The sequence below is a fragment of the Fringilla coelebs genome (assembly GCF_963513975.1).
Source record: "Fringilla coelebs genome assembly, chromosome: 1".
Lineage (NCBI taxonomy): Eukaryota > Metazoa > Chordata > Aves > Passeriformes > Fringillidae > Fringilla > Fringilla coelebs.
Genome location: NC_140028.1, coordinates 92,428,612 through 92,456,167, shown reverse-complemented (window position 1 = coordinate 92,456,167; position 27,556 = coordinate 92,428,612). Strand labels below are relative to the sequence as shown.

The following is a 27,556-nucleotide window of genomic DNA, read 5'->3' as shown; positions in this document are numbered from 1 at the left end:
AGAAAATGTCTTTTACTCACCTCTGTTAAACCAGAAACTTCTCCTTTTGCTAATGGTCTGCTGATGGATGCAGTATGAACTCTGGCATCTGATACTGGCTGCCCCTTCATAAAATGTTTCCCAGCTTCATAAATATTCACTTCTACCATCTTACCCATTAACAGAGGATCCTTTGGCACAAGAACCTTTCAAATAAAATAAAGACATAGTTACTAAATACTGCAAGGAACATTAGAGTCTCTAGTATCCATTCAGAAAACAGATTTTTGATAAACATCAGAGAAAATCCTAAAACATTTAAGTAACCAGCATACACTACAGCCCCTGGCACACTTGACCAGTAAGATCTCCAACCTGCATTCTACAAGAGCTTTGCAGTGTTAGCTCAGCTCTTTTCAACTCCAACCAATTCCTAAAGTCATGTTTTTTGGTTGATGAGAAAGTTTGGCCTGAATTGCGGCTTTTGAATCCAGACCCAAAGAGTTCCCAAGGACATTCGTACTACACAATTCTAACAAACTGCTGTAAAGCTTCCCATTTTCATCTCTGTCCCATGACACTTAAAAAAAAAATAGTTCTGAGTCTGTGAAGGCTTCAGGACAGAAAGTGTACCCTTTTCTCTTTGCACAAGCCTTTATTTTGATTGTGCAGATCCTTTGCAGCTGAGATGCATGATTGACATTGAACGCCTGTAAAAATAGATGACTGTGTCTTGGGTCAGCAACTAATGCCACTCTTTCCTGAATTTGTACAACCATGATATCAGACAGTCCCACATCACATAAAAGCACAAAACAGATGTTCCTAGGTCATGCATTTAAAAAAAGAAAGAGCCCAAAATACAGGAGCAACATTTTTTGGAATGGAAGAATAAATGGACTTAAAATGGCTCTAAAATAGGTAAGCAGTTGAAAAAGAAAAGAGGAATAACGTCCTGATGAAATTACATTTTTTACACTGTTTACAATGAAAAATTGAATCATGGGGACTTATTAAATAACATTTACTTAAAGCTTATCCACACACAGAATCCCAGGATGGATCAGGTTGGAAGGGACCTCAGAGGGGTCATCTGATCCAATCTCCCAGTTCAAGCAGGGTCATTGTAGAGCACATGGCACAGGATTGCACCCAGGCAGTTCTGGAATTTCTCCAGTGAGGGAGACTTCACACCCTCTCTGGGCAATCTGTCCCAGTGCATGGTGACCCAGACAGTAAAGCTCTTCCTCATGTGTAGCCCCACATTTCTCTTCACAGAAAAAAGCAAGGCACAATTCTTCTCAAGAATATTCCTGGGTTTCACATTCTCTGAACATCAGAGAAAGAAAACACAATTCTTACTTGCTGTGCTTCTGTTTGTGCAAAAGTAGAATCCAATATGGAGATTGCTTATCCAAGGCAATCTCCAATATGGAGATTGTTTATCCAAAGTGATGGTGTTTGTTTCCTTGGCCTATCAGGGCCAAGAGTGTGTGTATGTCGGGACAGTGGGCTGACAGTCACAAGAATTCTGTGCAGTTCTGTGCAGACTTGAGTGCTTGGCAGATTCAGTTTAGATGCAATATAGTATAGAATCATTTAGTATAATAAAATAATTAATTAGCCTTCTGATAAGATGGAGTCAGATGCATCATCATTCTCTCTCCCCTCATCGGGGTTGCCAGCAAATTCAATACTCATGTTCAGGGGGAACTTCCTGAGCATCATTTTCTGTCCATTGCCTCTTGTCCTACAGCTTGGTACCACTGAGGAATACCTGGAAACATCCTCTGACACCCTCCCTTCAGATGCTTAGGGACATGGATGAGATCCCCTCTCAGTTGCCTCTTCTTGAGGCTGAACAGGCCCAGCTTCCTCAGCCTTTCCTCATGAGAGAGGTGCTCCAGTCCCTTGATCATCTTTGCTGTCCTCCACTGGACCCATTCCAGCAGCCCTGTGTCTGTCTTGAATTGAGGAGCCCAGAACTGGACACAGCACTCCAGATGTGACCTCACCAGGGCCGAGGAGAGCTTTTCAAAGGAAAAGATCTTATCTTTTTATCTTGATTCTTTGATGCTGAAATTGAAATGCCTTAAAATGGCTTCATTTTTAGGACTACATGGTCAGAGGACTTTCAGAGAAAAAAAATCTGCGCCGCCCACATTTGAAGACCATTTTTTTGCCAAACACTGCCTCTCCATTTTCACCTATCACAAACTGTTGATTGTCCCACTTGGAGTCAATTACCACCAGTGGTTGCCCTTCTTCCCTGAAGGCTCAAGGTGTTCATGACTGTAAACACTTTGCGATCCTAGGATCCTGCTGATCTTCCTAGGCATCTTACAAGAAAAGCAGAAATCTTTGCCTTTCAGAGACAGGCAAGCTGAGACTCAGCAAACACAAAGTCAGAATCCTAATGCTCAGAGAGTGTTACAATGTGACTGGATCACAGTTCTTCCCAAGTAACTCATCTTGGGTAAATTTAAATCAAAAGGAAACTAGGTAGCTGATTATACACTGGACTCATGACCTCTGTAAGTCTTCCATCTCCTCATGAAAAAGTGAAGTAACTAAATATAAACCAAACTTCAGAAAAAGAAACAGGTTAAGTGAAAAAACCTGGGAGATAGCATAAATAACCAAGCATCCAGCCTTTGCATACACTCAGATATTTTTTGAAGTATTTGTTAAGAAAAAAAACCCCCAATGCTATTTCTAAGAAACGAAGTTAAACCAGCCGAAACTCTGCCCTTGGCTGTGGACCTGGCAAAGCACTCTTTGGTCACTTTAGACTACTCTGTTCAATGTAAACTGTATCACCTAAGCCTTCACAAACGTCAGCTGCAGCTCTACCACTAAGTCTGTCTGTGCAGCTGGATTGATGTGGGTTTAATAGCAAATTCTTTCAGTACAGATGAGCTCAGTGAAGACAGAATACATTTGATAACTATTTGAGTTAACAGAACAGTACACTAGGATTCTGAGCTTCAGCTTAAATAATATATAATATGATATTTAGACTTTAGAGTGGTTTTCAATTTACTATCATTCAATTTACTGCTAATAATCTTAGTTACTAGCATGGATTCTTGTGCTTACCTGGGTGAGCAGTAGGATACCATCCTTATGAAACACGCCATACATAACATTTTAGGGAAAAGATTTGCATTTCCTTAATGGAAAGCATTTCTTCCCTAATAGAATTTAAAATGAATCCCTACGTGACTATTTGTATTTTGTGAATTCTTTACCAGTCCCAGTCATGAGCTGTATTAGGTGCTGTACAAACACAAAAAAATCAACACTTTGTTTCCTGTACATATTGCTTTTCATTGAATTAATTAAGCTCCCATAAAACAAGCATTGAACAAAAAAGTCCCAAGAAATTTCTTTTTAATCTCTATGTGGAAGATCATGTTCCTCAAGTCTGACTGAAAAGCTACAAAATCAAGGAGCATCAATACATAAGACTTAGACAGAAGTTGGATATGTAACAAAAAAAAAAGGAGAAAGTGAGGAAAAATAATTAGTGACCCCTATATCTAAATGAAATAGATATTTCAAGAATAGCAATGTTACTTACTACTAAGGAAAAACAAATAAATAAATTCTGTAACATAACCCAAAACCAGAAGAAAGCACAGCCATCATTTATAATCTCCCCAGGTTCAGAAAAAAAACCAAAACAACCTAATGGTAGCCAAAGCAAATTGTAGACACCTTAGTCCAAGAAAATGGAGAATAAAATCATGAAGATTCAGGAAAGCCAATTTTATTGGTCTCAAGCAAGTCATCAGCTTTTGATCAAAAATAACAATTTTGTGAAATTGACGTGTACTTCCTACCTAGCTCAAAGATAATGTTTTTGTGTGGCAAAAATTTATCTACTTGAGTACACAAAAGGAAATGACAAAAACTAGGAGGAAGGTATTCCATTTAGGGGGACCAAACAAGCCAGAGAAGTGAACCCACAAAAGCAAAATGAGGTTCAACAAGTCCAAGTCCAAGGTGCTGCAGCCAGGCTGGGGCAATCCCAGACATAAGTACAGACTGGGAGAAGAACTCATGGAGAGTGAGAACTTTGCTGGCAAGAAGGACTTGGGAGTGCTGGTGGTTGAAAGGCTGGAAGTGAGCCAGAAATGTGCCCTTGCAGACCAGAAAGCCAATTGTATCCTGTGCTGTATCCAAAGAGGGGTGGCCAGCACGGCCCCTTCCATTGTATGATTCTATGAAACACAATATATCATGTCCAAGTGTTTATCTAAAAAAGTTTCTGACCCTTCTATTGTTAGGATATTTTTTTTCAAATTTCATTGCCTGAAACACTTTTCAGAAAGATGTATGCAAATTGTCATGACTCAAATATTCAGAAATCAGTGCTTTGGGAACATTGAAGTTAAAATTACTGCAATAATTAACAGCTTCTTAAACCATGCTGTACACTCAAACATCCACTGTATATTTCTAAACATAATTTCAGGTAAATTATATTTATAACACAATAATAAAACAAAATATCTCATTAAAAAGTCTTGATGGTGACATGTTTCCTGGAAAGTGCTTCTATTTCTTAACTATGTTTTTTTAAATCATGATGCACTGTTGCTGAGATTATCAGAAAGCAAAGATAAAAGAAAAATATGTTATTTGGTTTATTTAACTGTACCTGCTCATAGAAAGGATTGTGAGCAACATAGTAATTGGAGTCAAAGGATTCTTCTGTTACCAGAACTCTCTGCCTCTCACCAACCTGGAAAATAGAAGAGGAGAGATGACTTAGAAAGCAAAACCAATGAATTATACCGAGAACTTCAGCTACAAACAAATGCCCTTAGCAGAAATAATCAAATTCTCTGAGGAAACACTGTATCAGCAAGAAAGTGGAGTAGAGAAAACCCTACTTACAAGAGTCTAAAACTGACAGGGTTAAAAGAATCGAGGGACAGAACTGAAGGGCTGTCATGAGAAAAATGAGAGCTTAACATGATAATCCAGTTCAGAAATATAAACTGATTTTTATTTATTAGCATAATAGAAAATAAAAATGTCAGATGTGAACTAAATCCATTACCTTTTCATCCACCTAATGAAAAAAATCTGTGATCAATCACCAAAAGGGTGTCTTTTCTTTAAAAGTAACACTTGTAATTTACAATGTTGGGGCATCTCCTTATTCCCTCTTGGTGATGTCATTCCTCTGTACTCATGAGATCACACTGATTTCCACGGCAGTGGAGCCAACACTGAATATTACAAAGACTCAAGAAGAGTTTTTAACAACTCACAGACCCAACATACTAAAGGCAAAATAAACACTGGTCTGGAAAGACCTGTGTTTCAATCATACTTCTCAACTTCCAAATGCACTTACACTGTGCAAAGGAACCACCAATTTTAAAATTAAATTGAAGACTCAAAGACAAATCAGCTGCATTTAGGGACCAAAGAGTATGGAACAAAATCTGACTTTCCCCAAAGTTCAAAATCTCCCTCTGGTCTTGTCCATTACTGAGTTTTTGATGAAATGTATAGCTTAATTTCTGCAAACCTGGAAGGACATTTAGCTCACATTTTTAGTCTGAGTCCATCTCTACTTTTTCCATCTAAATGTGCTCTAGATTATTTCCAAACTATTTGACAAATGCATGCTGCAAATTACAACTGTCTAGCAAGTTAAATTTACTCACTGCTTTTATTACTATTCTGAGACTCAAAAGGTTTCACATTTTACTCCACAGTTTTAAAATCCATGAGCAATGTTACATTCCCCTCCCCTCTCCCTCAAAGATTCCCACCACATCCCAGTGGCAGCTGTTACACACAAGTTTTAAGATCTCCATCATACATTCCATGTGAGCTCTGCAAGATTCAGAGAGGACAATAATGTTTTGATTCTTTAAGGTACAAGCAGTAAAAGATAAGATTAGGATTTTGTCTTACAGTTAATTGTAGAAAACAGAACTTTAAGAAATAGGAAGAGCAATGTCACATCTGCATTACAGTTATATATATGTACACACATGTATACACACGAGATATGTACATAATTCTCCACTTGATGAAAAGAAAGATTTCACAGAATAACTCTTGCCTTCCCTTCCTCCTGCATTTGTCTGGAACATTCCCAAAGTAAACCCTGGAAAGCAAGGGAAACAGCAAACACCCAGCTCATTTCCCCAAAGGCAGATAGACTTCACTCCCCAGAACCACAAGTTGTGGGGTACACAGCAGAAGGGGCCAAATCCCCAAGTTCCAGACCCAGTGGCAGAATCCTAATAGTAGAAAATACGTCTATTTTTGCACACTTTTAAGAGGTGTTTAAGACTTGTTTATAACACATTTAGAATCTCCATTCTCTGGGAAATCTGCAACTACAAATAACAACTGATAAAACATACTTAAATTTTTGTAAAAATCCAGTGTAACCAACAGCATGGTGGTTTTTTTATTATTGTTTTCAAGTAAACAGTCATTAAATGCAAATCCCCAGAAGAGTTTTGCAAAACACGTCAATAAGGCACTCGAGATAACTACTCCAGTAATAAGATTACAGAAAAAATTTCCCCTGAACAGAGAGGTTTTGCTACTTCCATAATATTTGAGACCACAGCTTTTAAAAATCACAGCTCAACATCTGCTGTAGAACTGAAGTGCTCAAGTCTCAGATGTCCTGCAATATTATGAAAAAGAGGAGGACATAATGTGAGATAAGCAACATTCACCCATGGGCAAACATGCCACCACTGAAAAGCCAATGATCAAGTCATGTCCTCACATCCTGTTTATTATTTACCAACACCAAAACTTAGCAAAACTGGCTCAGAGAAATATTTGGTCTGTAACTCATTTCTCAGTTGTCTTGTGGTTCCCTGGCTCTCTCTGGTCATAACAGTCTGCCTTCATCATGGCTACAAACCCTGCCTGTGAAGCAGACTAGGCTACATGTGTTATCTTAATACCCTGAGATGACAGAAAGGAAGCATATTATGCAGAAAAAAAATTTTAAAAATCAGAGGGAAGAAGAAAAGAACACCTGTGTTAGATCATTTGATATAAGCTGTGGTTTCTTCAGGGACATGTTGCCAATTTTTCTCAGCTTTGCTTCCAGGAGCCAAAAGAAGTCAGGTCTGCATGTCTCAGTGGGCCAGAGGGAGAGATTCTGCGCTCAGAATTTCTTAGGAATGGAAAGAAATCAGGGAGACTAAATTCGTCACATAGGATCAGAATGGTGGCATTTAAATTGAAGACCAGAAGCTCGGAGGAGCAACACAGCCTATACCAATTTACAGTACATGCATACAGACAGACAGACATTCAGGACTAGCACGGTGCATTGTAAGAAATGAAAAGTAAAACCAGTGACGGTCCACTTGCTGAAGTTATGGATCTGCAGCCTCGGCCAAGGCTGAGCTCCCAAAGAGATAACACGCTCAGCTATTTGCAGACTCCTTTGCCATATCAACAGAGAAGGAAAATTCCATTTAATGAGTTAGGCCATTGCGTATTCATGATCTACAAGAGTAATTGGCTACATGCATTTGTAAGACAGAAAATTACTATCTATCCTGCATCCAAGTATAATTAAGAAGAAATGTAAGTACGCAGAACGCAGCTTTGGTATTGAAATTTGTTCAAAAAGTGGAATATGTCATCATTTCTGCAATTATTCCCCTGGGATCTCTAAGTGCCTAAGTTTCACCTCTCTCAGAATTTAAATATGCAGAAACCAGACATGATATCTAATAACAGTCATAATTATAATAACTTTGATGATTTTTTTTTCAGGCATGTAGCAGCAGAAATAGTTCAGTATCTTATTTTTATTCCTATTCTTTCATCTGCTTCCATAGGTACACATGAGTTCCAGCTCTCAGGGAACTACAATTCTGCCAAAGCATCTGGAACTGAGGCAACTCAGCCCTGGCATCTCAATTTGGAAAGGTTTCCTATAGAAGCATTGTTTTTTACTTTATGGATCACATCAGGAAAATATTTATGAATGATAGCAAAAAAACATTGCTCAGCAACCTCCCCCATGCCAAAGTGGACTGGTCACACAATTTTCTCAAGGGCAGTTTGCTTTCACCAAAAACCACGCAACAATCATTGCTGGTCTGATCACTTCCTGCACTGCAACAGTTACCAGGAAGTTTGTAAATCTCAGAGTTAATAATCAAATCATTTAGGAACTTTTATTTCATTTTCATTTATCCTACAGGAAATTCTGACATGATAATTCTTTAACTCAGTTTTTCCTTTACCGGAAACGATGAAAAGCAGGTTTTCCAGCTGGCTGATTTTATAGAACGAATGAACAGCAAGAAATGTCCAAAATCCTTCTTGGCTGCAGTCAAATTAAGTTTCTCTCTTAAACCAAAACTGACTGAATCACATAAAACACAAGACCGATTTTTAAACTCTGCAACAGTTTGGGTGCCAAGGACTGTCCCTTTTTACATGCTGTGATAGAATATTGCTATGTAACGTCAGCAGTGGTGCCTGCTGTGATTACGCTCAGGTAATGTATACCCCCCTAATTTATTTTTTTTCCACAGTTTGGATTTGTTACTTACTACAGACAGGGCATGTGGCACATGATCTTTTTCAATGTTTCCTTATTGTTCTTTTACCTGTATTTTATCAGCTTTGTTTTTTTAAGAACCGCTGATTGGCTAAAATATATATAAATTAACAACCTCTGTACTTCTATACTTCTCCCATAGAAGAAAGCACACTGCCCATGTAGCAACTCCACTGATTTAGAGACGGTGGCCAAACCCTTCTTCAGACCAACTTCAATTCATAGTGGAATTGGTAAGTATGTTTCCATTTTTCTTGAAAGAGGCTGGCTTGGATTCTGACCCAAATCATCATGGAACATACTCAGTACAAGGCTTGGAAGCCACATAAAAATCTCCTTTCCTGTATTTGTTATTTAAATATGTCACAAAGCAAGCAACAAAAAATACACGCCGTCACAATTTACATGTGCATGTTTTAGCAGATTATTCTGATGGATAGAATATTTCTAGTAAACATATTTGACCTTTATTAAGTATAACAAAGTTTAAGAAAAAGCAATGTAGATAGTGTTTCTTCTACATCAGTTTTGGTTTACTTCTCTCCTGATTTTTCAGTTGTGGTCTAATTATTTTGAATAAATTTTAGTAATTATGCAGACTATGTATTCTTCACTATAAAGCAGAAATAAACTGCTGGACCTATTTATTAAAAATCATGTGAATCCATCTGTAAAAAGGAGCCAAATTTCTTGAAAATTATAATCAAACATTCTCTAGGTCTTCTGTTTACATATTGTAGGGGTGCTCTCCACCTGACAAAGAAGTCAAAGTGTGCCACTACCTCCCTGTAAAAGCGACAAAGTTTCTAGAAACTTATAACATGGTCCTGTTTTGATTATACCAGAACACATCTTTTCAAAATCTCCTTTGTACTGCTTTGTTCTGCTATGCAGCACTGCTCCTCCAAAATTTAGACTGTATACATCTCTCCCTTTCTGAAGGTAATCTTGTAGACAAAGCATGGACTTGTCTCAGAGCTTTTAGACAAAGTTATTTGGGATTTAAACGTGGATATTGGAAAGCAGTAACATTAAAATAGTTCAGCTCCTGAGCATGACAATTTTTATGCTGGGATAAATATACTTTTCTAGCACACAGCACAGACAGCTGCCACTTCACTGAGGCTCATGTTACAACAGCTGTCCAATTCCAGATGGGTACATGCCTCTTTTTTATTATGTTATGTTCAGTGCATAACCCTGCACAAAACTACAGCAACAGAGTGACAAATAAATACTTAGAGTTCTATATCTTTTGCATCATACAATAATCAGTCAGATTAATCTTTACAACATATGTCTGGCCCATTTTACCTGGGGACAGAAACATGGAACCTGAGTACTTCAGTGCTGCAGAGCAAGCAGCTGAATTCATGGATTTCATGTATCCCTACTTCTTCCTCCCAAACCTAGACAATGCTGTCTCAGTCCTACTATGCCACTAATCTGCAACAAAAGCAAAATTCTCAGTGTTTTTCCTGTACTTATATTGCTCAGGTTTTTTTCAGCCTTGGAAACAGCATTGGGTGCTTGTCTTCACATACAGGAAAGTATTCAGCTCTTAACTAATGAGCTCTGGAAACCCAAGTGAAAAGCAGACAATGCTCAGCAAGGTGTCTCATTTCACGTCCACCAATACAGCTGACTTTGTTAAATCATCATTATTGAACTGCCCTTCTTTAAACAAAGCTGCAGAATTATTTTTTTTAAAAGATTGCATAAAAAGTATAACTTATGAAATAATATCTAGGAAAATGGCTTTTTAAAATTTTGTTTTAGGCATGCTTGCTTCAGCCACACTGTTCTTTCCATAGCATCATTCAAAATTCAGAATGGACACAGGCAACAGATGCCCACAGAAAAAAAACTCTTTCAACCATTTTCCAGGCTGGCTTGAGGCAGTGCAAGCTGGAAGGAAGGATTAGGTATAAATTAAAAGACAGCCAGCTCTAATAGTACACAATCAGCATAACAAAAAGTGCTTTAGACCTTCGGCAGCAGGCACTGCAGCTCATTAACAGCAAGTGAACACCTTCTCCTTGGTCCCCTTATGAATTTGTTGGCATAGTTATGGGGGAGGGAAAAGGTAGGGAGAGAAGGAGGCGAGAGATAGAAGTAGACTGCTTCTGCTTTCTTGGCCCACTGCTCACGCTTCAGGGTAAATAGATCCTTTCTATTACTGTGCACCTGCATCTGACTGCTTCATTTTGATTTGGTCTCCTGCTGGGAAAATGTAGCTTCTCCCAGCACATACAAACCCTGCCATGCAGCTTAGATGAAAATTATATTCAGAGATGTGAGCGGTGACCTAAAAATGACAACTGGTCCTCAAAATATCTGATTCCTTTTAAATTCTGTAAGCTTGCATTTTCCTTGTCTCTCCTTTTCATTGCCTAGAAAAGGGGTAATAGAAGTAGAATGTTGACAACTCTGTCATATTACATTTCCAAATTTCATTGTACTGTGTACAATATTATAAAAGGAAAATAAGTTTTCTGAAATGGGAGATACATATTGCCCCTGAAAGCAGTCTCTCTCGTTGGATCTTTCTGTTGTAAACCTCAGCTTGAGCAGAAAAAGGATGAGGCGTCAGAAACTGGCTTTTTTCTGGATCTGGCACACTGTTGCTAAGACGCTGTTTTGTTGAGCTCTCTGAAACACAGTTTCCACACATGCAAAATCCAATTCTGACTGTTACACAGAGGAGTGACCACAGAGCTGGGGAAGTTGCTGCAGCAATATAAAATACTCAGTGTAAAACTGGTATTTTAGACTATCAGGTAGCATAAGCACTCAATCAACTGCCTTAATGTAATACTGGCAAAAGCCTCTCCCTCCTTCTCTTTTTCAAATGATCTAACAAACCCGATAAAACTGTTGCAAATATCTACAGAAAAATTCTAACTAAAAATATCATCTCAAAATAGGAAAAAGAAACATCTGAGAAGGTAAAATATGCTTAATACCATTTCACAAATAAAACAAAAAAACCTAGACAATTAGTCTACCCTTAAGAAAACTTGACATTAAAAATAAAAGTACGGGAAAGCATACTATCAATGCTGATTTTATAGAATGGAAGATGGCCTTTAGGAGAATCTTTTCATTTTCAACTTCCAGCCAATTTGGCAATCAGATGGATTATGGTGGCATGAGTAAACAAATATATGGGTTCTTTAAATGTTATTGTGCTTTTTTTCTAATAACAAGCTAAGCCTGTAGTGAAACGAAGCAACCAAGCTTAAAAGAATGATGGTCTTTGTTAGGAAAGGTCATTCATATGCTTCTTCTGTGAAATTATTTAGAATTATTTAGATTGGGTGTTTTTGCTGGAAGCAGTTCCTTAAGACATACTGTGTATTTCCAAGTGATTTAAGCACAATATGAAGCGGTAGTTGCTAAGGCAACAATGTGCAACTCCTGTTTCGGTGATCTCTCTTAACAGCTGCATAAGCCCAGGCAAGTATCAGTTATACGAGAATTTATAAATCAGCTTGGTAAATACCCTATCAAATAACTTCTCCAGGAATTGCTTTAGGAGCTCACAATACCAAACTGTTTACTCAGACTAAAGTCTTGTCTACACTACGGAAATAGAAGCACTCAGCAGTGGCTCTGTCAGGAGGGTGCTGATGTAGCACAGAGCGATGCAGGGCTGTGTTCAGCACCAGCAGCTGTGGAAGAGAATTGCCAGGAATAATAAGGAATAATAATTGCCAGGAATAATAAAAGGCCCCAACGTAAGCGCCACTTCAGTAAATCGCAGGCCGAACCTCAGGTCGCTTCCTCACAGACAAAACAAAGCAGGAAAAATTTAGGAGCAGATGAAAATACTGGATTTGAGAACACAGATGAAAAAGTGAACACAGCACTGATACAAATCAACACTCAGTTTTGTCTCCCCTGACATGATGCTGGGATCCCTCCATAAGATTGGGTGCTCCTAGAATTCATCTGATATTTTTAATCAAATACACTAAAAGTGCAATCTGATATTTTTTAAATCAAATATACCAAAAAGATTGCAAAAAAAGGTCTGACTTCTCTCCAAAATATCACTACAATTTTTCTGCTCATCCTACAACTGAGGCCAGTGTTCTCTGTTCATCTCATCTGAGAAGAAAGGGAGAGCAGATGGGATAAAACAGAAAAAAACAAAGGTTCCAAATGACCCTGTTTGCAAAGCCAAACCCAATTCTCCCCCAAAATCTACTAAAAGCTCTCCCAATACATTTAACAGTACACAAAATATGTAAAGTACCATTGCAAGTTAATTACCTTAGAATACAAAATGGTGGCACTAACTGAGAGTTTAAAAAGGGCATAAATATGTATCAGCCTTCTTTTCAAAAGTGTATAAAAGCTCTTCCTGCCTACACGAATGGCAGGCTACTAAAAAAAGCATCTGAGCATCATCAGAACCCGGAAATGTTAATGAGGATAGGATAATGATATTATTTTCTTTTGTTTTGAAGGTAGACACTATATGATCAAAAATTACACACTTCAGGGGGTTTCTTCAGTCTGAGGCAAGGTAAGACCCTAGAACTGCTGATACTTCTAGCGGCATAATGCTGAATGACAAATAACATCAAGGGCTCACAGAGGGACCAAAGTGAATGAGTCATTAAATAATGATAAATGTAGTGTGACTTTACATTGTTTAGAATTTAATAGCAACTACTCTCAAACTGGATGGGATGCATTTTACTATTTTTAAACTGTATGCCAATTATTTGCATCTAAAGAAGGTAAACAAAAGGAACAACTCTCCATTAGCGTACTAGAATGATAATTCTGACCAATTCTTTATTATCCATTCAAGGAAATGAAAATAAATCAGTTCAAGAAAATTGTAAGATAAATCACTTCTGTTTTAAAAAAAAAAGAAAGAAATTACTACTATGGACTAAATATCTTTCTAATGTCTTCTCCATAACTCACTTAGTTCTCAAGACTAAGCATAAAGTTAACACAGGAACCTCATCTGGGTGCTGCTGTGTACACTCAGTACCTTTTGCCAGAAGAAATATTTCAGATTAAAGGCTTGACTCCTCAGTAAATTCTCTTAAACATCTACTCCACTGTGTGCCATCTTCTCTTTAAAAAAGCCCTTACATAGCTCAGCACTTAAAAATTGGAAAACACTACAAGTTTCTACAATCCTTCAAATTAAGCAGCAACACCCTTTGCTGTATTTGGATTTTAATACAACAGAAAGAGTAACCACCAGTGCAATTTAATTGTAAGGAAAATCAATTCTTGAGATAGGTCAACAAGAAACACGCTAGAATTTCTGAACCCAGGTACTATGATCACATTATAAATTTTTTTAATGAAAAAAATTACAGCTGATGTTAACTATTTCGTCTGTAGCTCTGTGCATGTCACATCACTAATCTAACTATTATGCTCTCACCTAGCAGTTTCCAATTCCACACCAAGTGTACTGGCTATTTTATCAATTAAACCAGCAGAATGGTTTGGACATACACACTAAACAATACAATACCTAGACAGGCCTGAAACTTCTCATGGTATAAAGTCTTTGCTAACAGGAGAGAACTAGAGAAAAGAACGATCCGCAATTGTGCTACACATATTTTTAACCCTCTGTGTGGGTGCGACAAGAGGGGTGGTTTAAGTGTACATGAAAATGGGGATTCAGAGGGAGATTTACAAATTGTTCAGCAGTTTTGAACACTCAAGGAAGAAGTGGCCCTGCCTATCTTCATGATTCTTGCGGACCATCCACAAAGGAGGTTGACAGCTGTGAAACAGGGCCTCAAAAATAGAGGATCTTCTTATGCCTCTGTGAAAAAAGCCTGCATATACAAATAGAAATGTGCCATGTAAACATAACAATTCTCCAAGGAAAAAAAAAAATTATAATTTCTATTTATGCTCCTTCCCTTTTGTAAGTAATCTCCCATTAATCACAGTCAAAATGCAACAGAAAATCAGAGGTACAGGAAACAAATCACCATTCATTAAAACAAATGTATTAATGAATGTGGCACACTAGGCAGAAATCACTGTTGTATTCCCACAATTGCTGCAAATGTTGTATTCTAACATTCGCAAACCCTAACTTATGAATGTATCAAAATTATGCAGAAATACTTGTGACAAAAGTTGACACATTTGTTTTTGCTGTTACCTTCACTCAGCCTTGGATCATATCAGAAGGAGTAGCATGCAGCATTTGATTGTCCTGTCCTGCCCTTTTTTCTTCTGTGTTTCCACCTTGCAGAGTATTATTTTACCCGTATTTGACTGGAATGAAAAAACTGAGCAAGACTAAATGTTCCCATTCCTCAGAAGAACTGCAGACTAAAAGCTCAAGAGCAGCAAGATTTGTCCTGGCTTTTTCCCTCCTGCCTACATCTTACTGATTTGCCCAACACATAGTTTTATTAGGCTTCATGTCCGGCCTAAGACGATTGCTCTTTTTATTTTCCCTGAAATTTGTTCTGCTCCTGAAGGGACTCTATGAACCTGTCTCATGCAGGCAAGAAGAAATGCAAATCATTGTTTCCATTTCCTCCATGTCAAGATGCTCCAAACATGGAGAATAAAAACAGACACCCCCATGAAAAAAATGAAGCTTACTGTCTTCCTCTTTTAAGATCCACTCCCCTTTCACCCCTTACAGCTCTCCCTCTATTGTACACCAGTAAAGGCAACAAAACCATAAGCCGCCAGTTCCCATAGGCAAAAGGCAAGTAATTAACTTGAAATTGCCTTTTAAACAACTGAGATAGGGCACAAAATGAGCCAGGCCTAGATCTTTTTAGTCCCTCTTACACTTTAACAGCCAGCCACTAAATTCTCCAAAATGACTTCTTCATCATCTGTATCTTACTTCTATGTGAGAAGCAGCAAGAAGAGTATAAGCTACTTTCCACGAGGTGATCACATAGAACAGGTAAGACAAGAGAAAAGAATGAGACTTACATTTTACACTGTTTTGTGAAATTATGAAGACAAAGTTGCCTGGCAACTGTAGCTGGGTTCCCCAACTATACTGGTAAAGAGGTCTGTGCTGATGGAAGTCTCATATTGTACAACCAAAAAAATATTATCAAGAGCGCCAGCATGGTGTCTGGAGTATTATTATAGCATACTATAATGAGAAAGAAATGAGAATGAACCTAGCTAGCTGTCCAAAAATAAGAAGGCTCCTGGTTAAAAATAAAATAAAAAATAGTATTGTTCCTTTCTCCTAAAGAATATGGTAGAAACGGCAGCACAATTCACCACATTAAAAAATGACATAACTTCACATAAACTGATCACTTTGATCACTTCTAGCTAGCATAACAACTTCTGCCAGTATCTCCTGCATCCAAGTGACTCTCCACATATTTGCACTTTCATCCTACTATTTTTCCTAGCTAATATGTCAAAGACTATACAAACACCTCAGGGTCACACAGGTTTCTCAAGCTCTAGAAACCTGACAGGGATTCCGGTAAAGACAGGGATTGGTGATTGAAAACTGGTGGAAACTGCTGGAAAAATGGTGGCAACAGAACCCAGAGGCATTGCACTGGTTTTGCAGAATGAAAGGGCAATTTTTGTCCAAACAAAGAGAAACTCCACTCAACCTTCATATCTACATTTCAACTGAGAATATCAGCAGCTTCATCATTAACATGAAGTTGGGCATGCCTTTATATTGCTTTTTAGTTTTCAAGATCATAAATTAAAACAACTTACAGATATGGCTGCAAAAAAACCTGCCATTTTATATAGTGGATTTGTTATTCCATCATGATTGAATGCCAGTAAAGAAAACAGAGCTTTTGCTACATTTTTTAAGGAATACTGTTAAACTCTGAAGAATGCTTTTGATAAAGGAAATATTTGCCCTTTCATTTGTTCTGTATAATCAAGGACAGAATTTCTTCAGGTAGTATGAGATAACTGGTCACATTTTTATTTGAAGCACTTTGAAAATACATCTTTCAACTTCTGTCATACAAATTCTGACCACATAATAAATTTGCCAAATATTTTTCCAAATAAATTTCTTTAAGCTGCAATACAGTGAGATAAGCCAGAGTGTGTGCCGCAAGTGACCTGATGGTCCTTCTAAAGGCAAAAACAGGAGGCTCCTAAAACAAGAATTCATTCTAGGTTTATCCCAGGTTATTTCCTATTATGAAGGCCAGATGGCAAGGCAGGAAATAGAAAGGCTCAGGACTGCTAGCTCCCAGCAATCCTCACGCAACAGAAGCCTGATGCTGGGGAAACCCAGCATTTATGAATGACATTAACAAATGGGATTGATTAAAAGAAAACAAGGACTTCATACAGAGACAAGGAAGATGAGGGGTCTTGGTAAGTCAGGCAATAATTTTTCTCTCATATAAAGAGTCCATTGCTAAGAAAAGGCCTAACTCACAGGTTTACCTTTATTGGTTATAATTGCACACAGTTGATATTCCCTCTGCTCCAGGGTTGAAGAAGAGGTAATGCCTCACTTTCTAGGAAATTATTCATGACCCAGCTTCAGTGAAGAAGAGGTTAGCCTCTCAGAGAGGTTGAGATGAGTTATACGATCCAAACTCAAGAGAGCATGAAATAAATGCAGAACCTGGGAGAGAGGATATGCCATTTCATTTACACAAAGAGAAAAGAGATCGAATGAGGAAAGAAGTCGGCAACAGAAAATCTGTTTATGAAGGAAGCAGATCAAGTAGAACAGAGTATCTGGAAGGGCTTTTTGCAAAACACAGATCAAATAGCATTATCTGCTCATACTTCAGGCTTCGCATGCATCAAGTATAAATTATTGCATGGAAGAGAACATGCTTTCAGAATCTGTTTATTGAAGAGAGTCAGGCAAAGAGTTTGCTGCACAGCTCTCAGAAAGAATCAGCTTTAGGCCTTGTCACATCAATGATTTATAGGGTGACACTAGGGAAATCAATTAAGCTCTCTACGCGCCCCAGTTTTCCCATCTGTAAAATAGGGGCAAGCTGTTATTCAAGGAGAGTGCTTTTCCATTTTATAGCCTTCCTTCTTGTGTTTGGGTATTTGTTATTTTGTTAATTTTTACAGTGTTCAGTGTATTGGTCTTATGTGGATGTGTTTTTATTTTAGCATATACCTGTTCTTGCTTCATTTGACCTGTTTTGGTTTAACATAAATTCATCCTATAATTTTAGCAGCAAGATCAAAAATATGGCATACAATGTGAAGGGAACACCTACTTTTCCTAGAACACAGATCTTTCAGGAAACTATTAAAGAAGTCTCGTGGTAGGCATAAACAGAAAATCCAAAAATAAGGAAGTCAGGCAAATGTGGGAAACTGCTATTTATTTTCACTTTAAATTGTTTAACAGTTCTGCAGCATTTCAGCACTTCAACATTTAGTAATTATTTGAAAAAAACTGCATAGAAAAAAATCACTGACAAAATACAGTCTAATCCTCAGGCATCTTGGAAAAAAAAAAAATGACATGTTGTCCTTGAGATTCTTGTTTCATAGATTTTCTTTGTTTGTTCTCTGGTATCCACAGAATAAGAAATTCACCATTCAGAAGGGACATCTAAATAAATACCTTGCTGAGGTTTTAGACTGGAAAAGGAAACTCAGTCCAGGGCATTGGTAGCCTTTCTATTCCTACATATAGACTCAAAATACACCAGTCACAGTTGCCTTCATTTTTATAATATTCCACTTCGCTAAAAAATGGGCTAAAGAATAGAAAAAAAAAAAAGGCAAAGTAGTTCAGAAGCACAGAGATCTAATTATTTATGAATAACTGTCAGGAGAGCTTATATCTATACAATGCTTTTGCCTCTACTAGGAAATTTACCCTTTTGCCAGTCAAGGTAATAATACATTCAACTTGTAAAGTGGGAAGAAAACAACTAGAAATGATTTAAAATATAGTTTCTGTTTCAGTATGAAATGCTGCAGTCTCCTCTTAGGAGGAAGCCAGTGCAAATGTGATTGGCAGATAGAGTAACAAGGATTTTTTTTCTGTCCCTGCCACCTGAGCCCTCTGTTACACTGTGACTTGCATGAAGGATAACCATGTAACAGTGAGGCCATCAAAATCTGACTCCAGCCCTGCCATGGTTTTGAAATTCTCCAGCAGACAGCAAAATTTCAACAACCAGGTTCTTCAATTATAGGAGGACTGGGAGATTAATTTAATGTGTTTAGATACTTGTCTTGCCATTGCAAATATAATCTTCTTACTCAAGACACACCAGCTGCCTTGGGCATTAGAAAGAAAATTATTATTCTGCTATGCACGGAATGGTGCACAGGACATTGGCTGAAAATAAAGAGAAACGATGGTAAAGCAAACACCAGTTTGTGGTTACATTGAATCCTTGGCAAATGGCAAATGACTCTGAACTGGCAAATCCTTTTATCATTGCAGTTTTTACAGTAATCTCAAATCTCTCCTTTATCTGCTTGTTTTTTGGCTTGCTTAACACAGAGACTGATGATCAGTGAAGCAAAAGATTTAGTTTAAAGGTGTCAGCTAGTATCTACCACAGAGCTGCCATTACTCTTCAAACTGGCTTTACAGATAAGAGCTGGCTGCTCACTGGGTGGCCACAACAATATTATTCGAGAAAATATCTTGAGGTGTTCATATTGGCAAGTGGGTTACAATATACCATATATGTGTCCAGAAACGTTATCTAAAGTCACTGAGAGGTTAACAGTAAGTATGTATGCTTTGTATACAAGATACTATTCCAGGAGAACACTGTGGTTGGGTGGTCTGATTTAAGCAAATCAAGTTGAGTCATATCATGGAGCTGTCTATTTTTATTGTTTTGCTTTGTCCTTAACAGATAACCCTTTTATTTTTGTTGAATACAAGGTACTTTCTGTTTTTAATCCCACGGCATTATATTTTTAAAGAAAACATGTCTCTGATCTTTGTAAACTTCCATTTAGTTGATTTAGTCCCCATTCTTCCACAGGTTGCTCTTTACAAAAACTGCACTTGGACAAAGCACTCTGAAAGCTGCTGCAGCTCATTAGGATAGTGCAATTTTATATCCAAAAGCAGCAGAGTAAATGACAGACAAACAAAGCCATTCTAGAATGCAATCTGGAGACCTGAAGTATGTAGCTGGCGGGTGACACTACGCGGCCTTCAACGGGTCCTGATTACAAGGGACAGTGTTTTGCATTTTTGACTGCTCCAGCTGAACACTCACAGGTTGGAAGTCACCATGCTCACAAGGAATTCTGAAAGTACTGTATTATTGTTCATGTGTGTGTTACTGAAATACCAGACCACATACTAAAACTGATTTTACATTAGCCACTTAAGTTTGAATAACATTTTTGTCATTTAGGTTAAGATATCTCAAATAACAACAGTCAATGTTTTCACAAAACCAGTCTGAATCAAGATCAAAGCAGCACCTACTTGTTTCCACTGCACTCATGGTTTGAAACTGATTTCTATTTCTTGTGCGTTTGCTTGAATTAGTTAAAAATAAATGATCAGTTTAAACAAACAATTTGGAAAGAAAAACAGATAGAGAGGTGAACTCTATTCAGAACTCCAATTTATTCCAAAGAGAATTTCAGTAAATGCACAGCAAAACACCATAATTTAAATAAATGTTAATTTTATAACAGGCTGATGCAGCCTTTCTAAAAATTATTTTCTTTACAGACCATATTTGTTATAAAGATTTATGTCACACAAGGGAAAATGGTAAGTGAGGACAAAATTCTCACTAGGAAATACTAAAATTAGAGTAGGAAGACTGTCATGTCTATCAATACTTTGCATTGCATACACCTGATATTTGGATTATGTAAAAAATACTCATCAATTTAATCAATAGGAATCTATTTAAAACCAGAAGGACATTGGATACAATTATTTAATTATTTGAATAATGTAGGGATTCCTCAGTACAAGCGTACCGGAGCTGCACATAAGCTGTACATATGGATGCAATGCAATAAATCAGACACAAAAATGTAACTCTTAAAAGTAGACAGACTGCTTCTTTACAAAACGTAATACCACATATTTCCCTGCTTTCCTAGAATTCCACTGACAACTTTAAGCTTTTAGAGTAATGGGTGTCACCCTGTGAACACATGCCACAGAAGGCTGAGGGAGGCACTGCATAGAGTTCACTATATAGGCTGGAAACCTAAACATTTGGTTGCATCATATAAAAGAAGCACATGCACAGCAGATCCATCTGACATTTTCACACTTATTTTAGAAAATCTCTTCAACTTCCTCGTGATTTCAGTCTACATTTAGTTCATTACTAAGTCCTGCAATTGCAGAACTAAAATTAATCAGAATCCCATTTACTTTCTGAAGAGCACTCAAAAGTCTATGATTTTAAATTAATTTATGCAAAGAGAAAAGCTCTCGTCTTTGTAAGTATAATTCTAAGCCATATAAATCGAAAGTAAAGCTTTAAACTCGTAATGACCCCTTTTCCATCCAGTCTTAAATGGAGTAATTAAGCAATAACTTCCATTCCATCTAAGTACATGCAGCAGTGATGGGTGTCTGCTTGCTGACTAAAGCCTGAAGCATTTAATTGACCTGTGGGAGCTGATTATTGCCAAGTACAGTCATATGGCGTAGAAGCTATCTACTTTTTGCTAGAAGAAATCTTTCAAAGTAATTAATAATTTTGGTAATTTAAAAAGATTATGCATAACTATTCACTCTGAAGAGACTTAAGCTGTAGTCAGCAAGCCTGCCACAGATTTTTAAAGATAATAATATCTGTAGGTGTACTCATTTGGGTTGTAAATTTGACTCTTCAGAGTAATAGAACAAAAATGAGTCATTGGCCAAGGGCTCAGTTCAGAACTCAGGAATTATCTCTGGATTTGCCTGGAGAGACTGACAGTAAGGAATCCCTCACTGACTTTGCTTCAATCTGATGTTTGCTATTTATATCCTTGTAGCAGTGCTTAGAAAGGTCCTAGGTAAATGAAATTCATCCAATTGAAAACAGAATACATGCTGTTTCAGATACCCTTCACAGCTGCACACAAGAACAGGCAGTGATGGAACAGGCAGTCTTCCTGAAGCATGTGCTCCAAAGTCACGAGACCCTGAGCCTACTGAGAGATTACAATCTCCACAGACAATGCAACATAAATGCACTTTCCTTGGCCAACCTGCACTGCACACTCAAAGAGGATATTAGCTGCTGGGGGAAAAAAATTGAAAAAAACTCTTCTACTAGAAAGTGACAGTGTGAGACAAGAAGGAATTTAGAAGACGTTTGTCTGCAAGTTCTCCTCTGTCTAAAGAACAGAAAAATAAATTCACTTTTAAGTATTGTGTCCATTGCTTGCTTTTAATATTGCCTCTGGAGTACTGGGATCAAAAAACAGATGAATATTTCCTTAGCATCTCAATGCCCAGGTGATGTCTTTAATGCCTCCTCAGCTAGACTTTTTAAAACTAAGAAAAATTACCAAGTGTAAATATCCAGTCACAATCATGGAGTGCTTAGCTGAAAAAGACCCAAAGGTCATTGAGAACCCAGTTCAGCAGTCCTCGAGGGATTGTCTGTCCCTTGGTGGACCTTCAGATGGGTGTTGATCATAGTAAGCAGCTACTTAAGAGATAACACTGACCACCCAGTCCTGGTGGAATTCAGACTATCAGAACTCAAGCCTTACAAAAATGACCATTTGAAAAAAGAAAGCTCAACAGGCAATTGTTCTTTTGATTAAAAACTGGGATGTGAGAAGGAGGGGTATGGTGGATTTATTTGTTGTTGTTTTGCTGTTTGCTTTTTTTTAAACATCTGTCAAAATTTAGGGGACAGGAAAAGAGTCATAAGTACAATAAATACTCCTTGGTGAAGCACTTAATGCAGTACAGCATAAATTACCATTGAATAAGATTTTGCATATATATATTTGGGACAAAAATATTGTCACATCCTGGTAATGAAATGGGAATTGTTTCTAAGAGACAAACTGCAATATCTCAATTTGTTGGAAGCATCAGATGGAAAACTTCAGCTATCAGTTACACATCCATCTTTATTTAATGTATTCATACATGATCTGGAAAAGAGAGTAAGTGATACAGACTTGAAATCCATGGAGGAGATTAAAACGGAGAAGATATGGGAACACCGGTAAGAGAAAACAAATTGAACTATGTATAGAAAAACAAGATTCTCATTCTGAAAATGTCAACTGATCTATTTGAAAATACATAATCTGAAACACAGATGCTCTCTGGGAAACTTGGAAAGCAACAATGCTGAAAAAGATTGTTGAGAGGACAGAAAACTGGACATGAATTTGTAAAATGACACAGTAGTGGAAAATAACACAGACCTACATTATATTAGAATAAATACACATAGTATTTATATCATGAGTGGGGCACTAAGCTATTGAGCCTAAGCATTCCTTCAGGGCCTTAGAAATTAAGAGTTGTACTTTTTGACTCTGCAAACTATAAGTACTATCTCATTCCCCTTCCTTTGTTTTTGAAAGTTTTACTAAATTAAACCTACACTAAACTAGAAATCCCTGCAATTTTCTAAGGCTGGTTTTGCCAATATTGAAGAGAGCAAAATGCACAGACAAATGGCCAGTCAGATGTGAGCAATGTTCTGCTTTGTGGTCACTGGACCTGAGCAAAGGCTTTCCCTGCCAGAAGTTAAATTACAGAAAGATTTGGGAATTCTGAAAAAAAAAAATTGACGCTGGAAATCTGGAGCTGGCAACTAAAGAGGCAAGATCACAAGGCTGACAAGACAAGGAGAAAAGAATAACAAGAAGCAATGAGGCTGTGCAGTACCTCTGGAAGATATGGTCAGATAAAACCACTTGACAAGGAACCTCAGTGTATGGGTCAGTTAAAACCACGCTAATCAAAATATTAGGAAAAAAGTCCTGTGCCACGTGAACCTTTATTATTGCATGGTACATAAATAGAATTCTTTTCTATAAATAGAATTCTTTTCAATATGCAGCTTTTCTTAGTCTCTTTTAGTTTGAATATGAATGACATTTTAAAAACATAAATATTTCTCAGCATGCATTTGAAATTTTTCCTAAAATTTCTACCGCTTTGGTTATCCTTTGAAGTATGTTCCTGCTGCAACATGTATTGCCTTTGAATGTCAGGCAGCATCAATGCCCTTCAGAAAGAATATAAAGTTTTACCTTGAAATTGGATTGCCATATTTTAAAGGAAAATATTTTTAGTTTCTCTCCTCCCTCCAATCAACTTCAGATGTTGCTCAGTAGCTGAAGCCTGTCTACCATTATTTTCACTTGTATTAGTGGTTTGCTTGTGTTGTTTTTTTTTTTTTTTTTTAATCAAAGTAACCTTTTCACAATTAAGGAATCCTAGATGCAACTGTTTCATCCCCATTTCAGTTTGTGTAATAGTGGAGTAAATTTTGCAGTCTGTTATCTAATCTCTGTAGCACCACTTAAGTACAAGTGATCAGGAAAATGCCTCAGAATTCTGTCTGTAAGCAAACTGGCCAAGACTGTTTTACCTAGCATTAATTTTTACCTTGACTGTAAGAGTTTATCATAAAAAGAATCAAATAAACTGAGTACATTTCTCAGAAATCCACTTAGGTGAGAAATGGATTCGTAATCCCAACACATTTTGACCTCCCTTGATCAAGTTCACAATTTATGTGGAGTGGGAACTGTGGAAACCACCCCTATGCTAATTATGTAAAAATAATAAGTGATACCTTTTTCACCTTAAATATAGGAAGAACTTTGGCAAGGATAAAGCAGCAATGAGATGGGAAGTCAGCATGTTCTCATGTTTACTGACTGACCCTTTGACACCAGCACTTCTCTTTTAACTGTATCCTTCACAGAACCCATCACAAATGAGGCCAGCTCTGTGTTTGCATTACACATGCAGTTTTTCAGGCAGTACTGGTTCATATTCTCTGATGTGTTATGAACCTACTGTTGGATGACAGGAGCTTTATGAGATGTCAATCGACCAAACTACTCCAACTTTTAGATCATATATTCATTCAGCTGCTCAGATCATAATGAGAAGTAACGAAGGAAGTACATATTCTGGTATTTCTAATGCTAATTTGCTCATTGGCAGCTGCAAAAGTCAACTTTCTAGGTCTTGGGGGCAAAGTGAAGATCCAGTCTAATATTATTTTCCTCTCTGGCATCAGCCAGTTCTCAGACAACAAGAACTTTAAGCTGTCTAGCAGCTAGAATTCAGTTTGGATTCACTGAAACCTTATTGGAAATATTTGCAAGCGTCACCTTCGGCACAAATCCTCTGTCCCAGCTGACAGCCCAGCTGTATCCCTGAGATATACATCTGTATACTTTAGGGAGCAACTAACAGTAATCTTTAGTTGGCAAAAGACTGCAGCCACTCTTGGAAAGCTACTTAAGCTACAATTGCCTGTGTTTACTCTTGCCAACTCGGCACTTACAAACTGTCCTCTAGCCCAGATGACAAATAAATAAAGGAATATTTTGGAACTTGTGCCTGGCTTGCAATTCAAATATCTAAAAAAGCATTAGCACTAGCACCAATACTACGTTGCCATTCATGTCATTTTACAGATGGAGAGGCTGTGACTAAGCTGAGAAGAAAATATCTAAAATTTAAGAAAGCCCAGATATAGCTTCCCAGGCTTTTGACACCACAGGTGTGCTGCACGCACAATCTTTGCATCCAAGGACAATTGCTCTGTAGTGAATGTGCCCAACAGAATTGTACAGCTTGCCATCCTGAAATATTGAACATTTTCTGTGTCTCACTACCCAAACCTGTGCCCCAACAAGCCTTTATAGAGATAAACAATGAAGTCCTTTAGTCCTTTTAGACTATTTAATCTCAAACTACACTGACTAGAAATATTTTTAGAATATGTAAAATTGTACAAAAAAATCCACTTACTTTGAAGGCACTGGAAAAAAATCCCACTTTGAAGTAGAAAGAGTAACAAAAATCCCCCAAATCTTAGCAGTGCTTGATTTCTCTCTTAATTACATTTCTGAGTGATCAACCAACTTATAACTTCAGGGAGTCTATCTGAAAGCAAAGATCATTTAGCCTCAGCAATGAACCCAAAAGAAATCTTTTCTATTTCTTTATTCATACCCTTGCATTTCAGTTCAGTTTGTGTCTAAACAAGACATGTCCCTGTCAGTTTATGTTCAGAGTTCACCCTCATCTTTAACCTTAAATCTAAGCAGAGCTGATAACCTCTCTTTCAAGTCAACATGTATTTTGTTGGATTGATCCAACCCCTCTGCCTTTAATAGAACTCAGCAGCAGCTGGTTTCAAACTGCTTGAAACCTTGGAGATCAAAGTTTGATGAACCCCTGTCATTCTCCCAAAGAATTAAGATCTGTGAAGAATGTATGTACCTCCTCAGGCTCAGATTTCAGAAATACAGCAAGTGAAATGAAGTTGTTTATTAGAGAACCATGCCAAGCATAGTCACACTGCTGGAGTAGGTATTTTCAAACAAATAGGTACTTTCAACAAAGCTGTACAGGCATCCTCACAAGAAATGAATTCGCCAGAGTTTGCAAGGCAACTAGATTCTTCAGAGATAATATTGATGGAAATTGCTCACTACTAATAGTAAACATACAGAGCATGTGGCTCTGCTGAATAATGTGATATCCTGGATTAGATTCAGATTTTACATATATATATGAATTGCTCTTTTCCCTTTCCAAACTACCACTCAGTATGTGGAAAACTGACATACTGGCATAAACCACACACAATAATTTGGGGTTTCTCTTGTCAGCCAGATGCTATTTATCATGCTACCTTTCAGCAGTGCTCAATATACCACAGAGTTTTATTAATAATCATTAGGTTGCCCTTCATCATCCTATGGGAAACACCTACTACCTGTTTTGATTGCAACCTACCCAACCAAAAGCATGACTGGCCAGGACCTGAAGAAGTCTGATGAAACAAAGAGTGAAGCAAGACCCCAACAAAATTATTTCAAGAAAAAAATAATAAATCTGTGTCTGCAAATTCTCATTTTTCCTATTGGATGCTTTAAAGTCAGGGTAGACATCTGCATTTGTGTGTTCAACTAGCAAAGAAGGTATTTCATATATGTTATTGCTTTTAAATGAAAATACTTTCCTTTAACCTCAAAGTTTAGAAATTTTCTCCCTCCACCTTTTGCTGTATGATGACAACAAATGTAGTTCTTATAGATTTACTGAGATCCTAGGTGATATATTACAAAACCTAATTATGATATTTAGAAAGCAACGTTAGATTTGCATTGTTCAAATGCCAAATTTATAAACAGCCATTTTTAAAAATGCAAAATATTTTTCTTTTCTTTTCTCTGAACTGACATGTGTGTGAGTGTACCACTGATCATTCATAACTTGAATTTGCTCAGCTATATATTTATACACACCTATACACACACAAACATGCACCTTAAATCCCACCCTGAATGTGTAATTCTTCCATCATCACCATTTATTTATCATATAGCCCTGTAAGACCAATCTCTCTTCAAGACAATTCACATACCAAATGCAATCTCCAGTGATAGGAAAAAAACCAAAAACCACCCTAAGAAAACAAACAAAAAGGCAGTAAAAGCACATTATCCTTTAAGGATCAAAAGAAAGGAGAACTGCATCAGGATTTTTGTGTGAGATTTACTCAGGATCCTTCTCCTCCTCGTGCATGCTGTGCAAATTCAGTCACCTTAACACAGGAACAGAGCTGCTACATCAGACTCAACAGCGCGTGTGAAACACAAGCTCCTTCTTCCAACCCAGGGGGTTTTTACAAAAAGCCTGTACACACACATTAGTGGACTTCTCATCCCCCAGATATTTCTCCTCCATGCAACAAACACAACTAATACGTTAACACAACTAATAAGTTAGAGCCAGGAAACTGAACATCTGCAAAAACACCCATCATTCATAAACACAGCGCCTGACGGATTGGCTTGCTGCTCACAGATCAGGCA

General features: G+C 37.5%; 1 protein-coding gene across 1 annotated transcript in view; it reads right to left on the bottom strand.

Moving 5' to 3' along the window:
• The window catches only part of CDKAL1 (CDKAL1 threonylcarbamoyladenosine tRNA methylthiotransferase), a 378,616-nt gene that overhangs the window by 23,207 nt on the left and 327,853 nt on the right, over positions 1 to 27,556 (bottom strand). Inside the window, exons 14-15 of the mRNA XM_084207700.1 lie at positions 4,646 to 4,729; positions 21 to 185 (exon numbers count right to left, since the gene is read on the bottom strand). Coding sequence (XP_084063826.1) covers positions 21 to 185; positions 4,646 to 4,729 — 249 coding nt within the window. The remainder of the gene's footprint in view (positions 1 to 20; positions 186 to 4,645; positions 4,730 to 27,556) is intronic.